We start from the raw sequence: 1,701 nt of genomic DNA on the forward strand, positions 1-1,701 counted from the left end.
GCGCTCAACTGCACAGCACGCTTTGACCTGACTGTAAACGTTACGGCAGCCTCGTTCACTAGTTCTTTGGCGCAGAAGCTGCGCTTTTTGTTTCGTCCTCTCACCCCCGGGCCAGTGTCTAACACAGAAAGTGACCTATACTTGCTGGTTCTCTTCCCAAATAAATCCTTGCAGGGCACCAAACGGCTCGACCGGGATACAGAGGGGCTGACGCCACACGCGGAGACAGACGGAGCAGAGACGAAGCGAGGCGACCCGCCCAAACCTGCAATCCTGCCGCTGCACACCTGTGATCCCACCACACGGGGAGGCTGAGGCAGGAGGAGGCAGGAGAGCAAGATCGAAGCTGGCCAGGCAATCTAGCGTATTCTACCGGGCCTGCAAGGACGTCGCTCCTCGGGGGGAGGCGGGCGTCCGAGAAAGGGAGAGAGGCGCCCCAGGGAGCCCCGGCCCGGCAGCCCCAAGGCGCACACCATCCGGGTCCCCGCGAGCCCCGGCCCGGCAGCCCCAAGACGCCCCCCATCCGGGTCCCCGCGAGCCCCGGCCCGGCAGCCCCAAGACGCCCCCCATCCGGGTACCCGCGCCTCCGCACGCAGCGGCTGCGCTCTCGTCTCCCACCAGCCGCTCTCACCTCAGTGCCAGACTCAGCCTTGCGGAAGTCACTACACATGGCCCCGAAGGCTAGGCGCACGATAGACTCAATTTTCCCGCCACCAGCGCCATTTACGGACGGCGCGAGGGCCGCAGCCAGTCAGACCCGCTCGCCGCGCACTGCGCCGACTCGCGGCCAGGGCGGGGGCACGCATGCGCAAGAGGCTGTCGGCGCGCCCTCTTGGTGACGTCAATCTTCCGCGACCCCGAGGCGCGCTCTTTCGTCTCCTTGGAGACCGGCAGACAGCCCGGGCTTTTCTCCTCAATCCTGCGCTTCGCTTCCTGGTGTTAGACAAAATTAACCTCTTTTATTTGATTTTTAAACTGTCAAACAGAGCCGGGCGTGGTGCCGCACGCCTATAATCCCAACACTCGGGAGGCTGAGGCAGGAGGATCGTTGAGAGAGTTCGAGACCAGCCTGGGCTACAAAGTGAGCTCAAGGGCTCAAGGCCAGACTGAACTGCATAGCGAGACCCTACCTCAGACAAAACAAAACAGAACAAAAAACCGTCAAATAGGACATTTATTGGGCAAGCAGTCTCTTTTGTTCATTCTTGGGTTAAAAGCCTCAGATGTGAGGGAGTAAAAGTATATTCAATGTAAAAGAACTTCAAAAATACAGGGGCTGGAGATTCAGCTCAGCAGCATAGCGCCTGCCTGGCAAGCGCAAGGTTGTGAGTTCGATTCCTGGTACCGGAAGAAAAACAAACAAACAAAAAATATGCATAGCCTGCGGATCTACCAAGTTCTGCTTGAAGGGTAGGTGAATTCCAGTGCACTTGGCTATATTTATATTTTGTGTATATAATATAAAGTCAGCCTACACTTACGCATACAATATAGAATGTTGTAGTATTATACGTGTGTATGTGTAATATACCATATATCAGACCTGGAACCCACACAGGACACACGCCTGAGTGGAGTTTACCACCCATTGTGTCATTTACTGGGGCTGCTCCGAAAAATCACTTTGCAACAGCTGCATCTGTTTTCTTTTTTTTTCTTTCTTCCTTTTTTTTTTGTGTGTGTGTATCTGTGTGTGTGTGT

The 1,701-nt window shown here is 55.5% G+C and overlaps 1 protein-coding gene across 3 annotated transcripts in view; it reads right to left on the reverse strand.

Moving 5' to 3' along the window:
- The window catches only part of Xrcc2 (X-ray repair complementing defective repair in Chinese hamster cells 2), a 49,968-nt gene extending 49,170 nt beyond the window's left edge, over positions 1 to 798 (reverse strand). For all 3 annotated transcript variants that reach the window (XM_013504663.1, XM_005404851.2, XM_005404847.2), the window contains exon 1: positions 632 to 798. In XM_013504663.1, coding sequence (XP_013360117.1) covers positions 632 to 670 — 39 coding nt within the window. In that variant the 5' untranslated portion in view covers positions 671 to 798. The remainder of the gene's footprint in view (positions 1 to 631) is intronic.
- Between the last annotated feature and the right edge of the window lie 903 nt (positions 799 to 1,701).

The sequence above is a fragment of the Chinchilla lanigera genome, unplaced genomic scaffold (assembly GCF_000276665.1).
Source record: "Chinchilla lanigera isolate Chin_1 unplaced genomic scaffold, ChiLan1.0 scaffold00090, whole genome shotgun sequence".
NCBI lineage: Eukaryota > Metazoa > Chordata > Mammalia > Rodentia > Chinchillidae > Chinchilla > Chinchilla lanigera.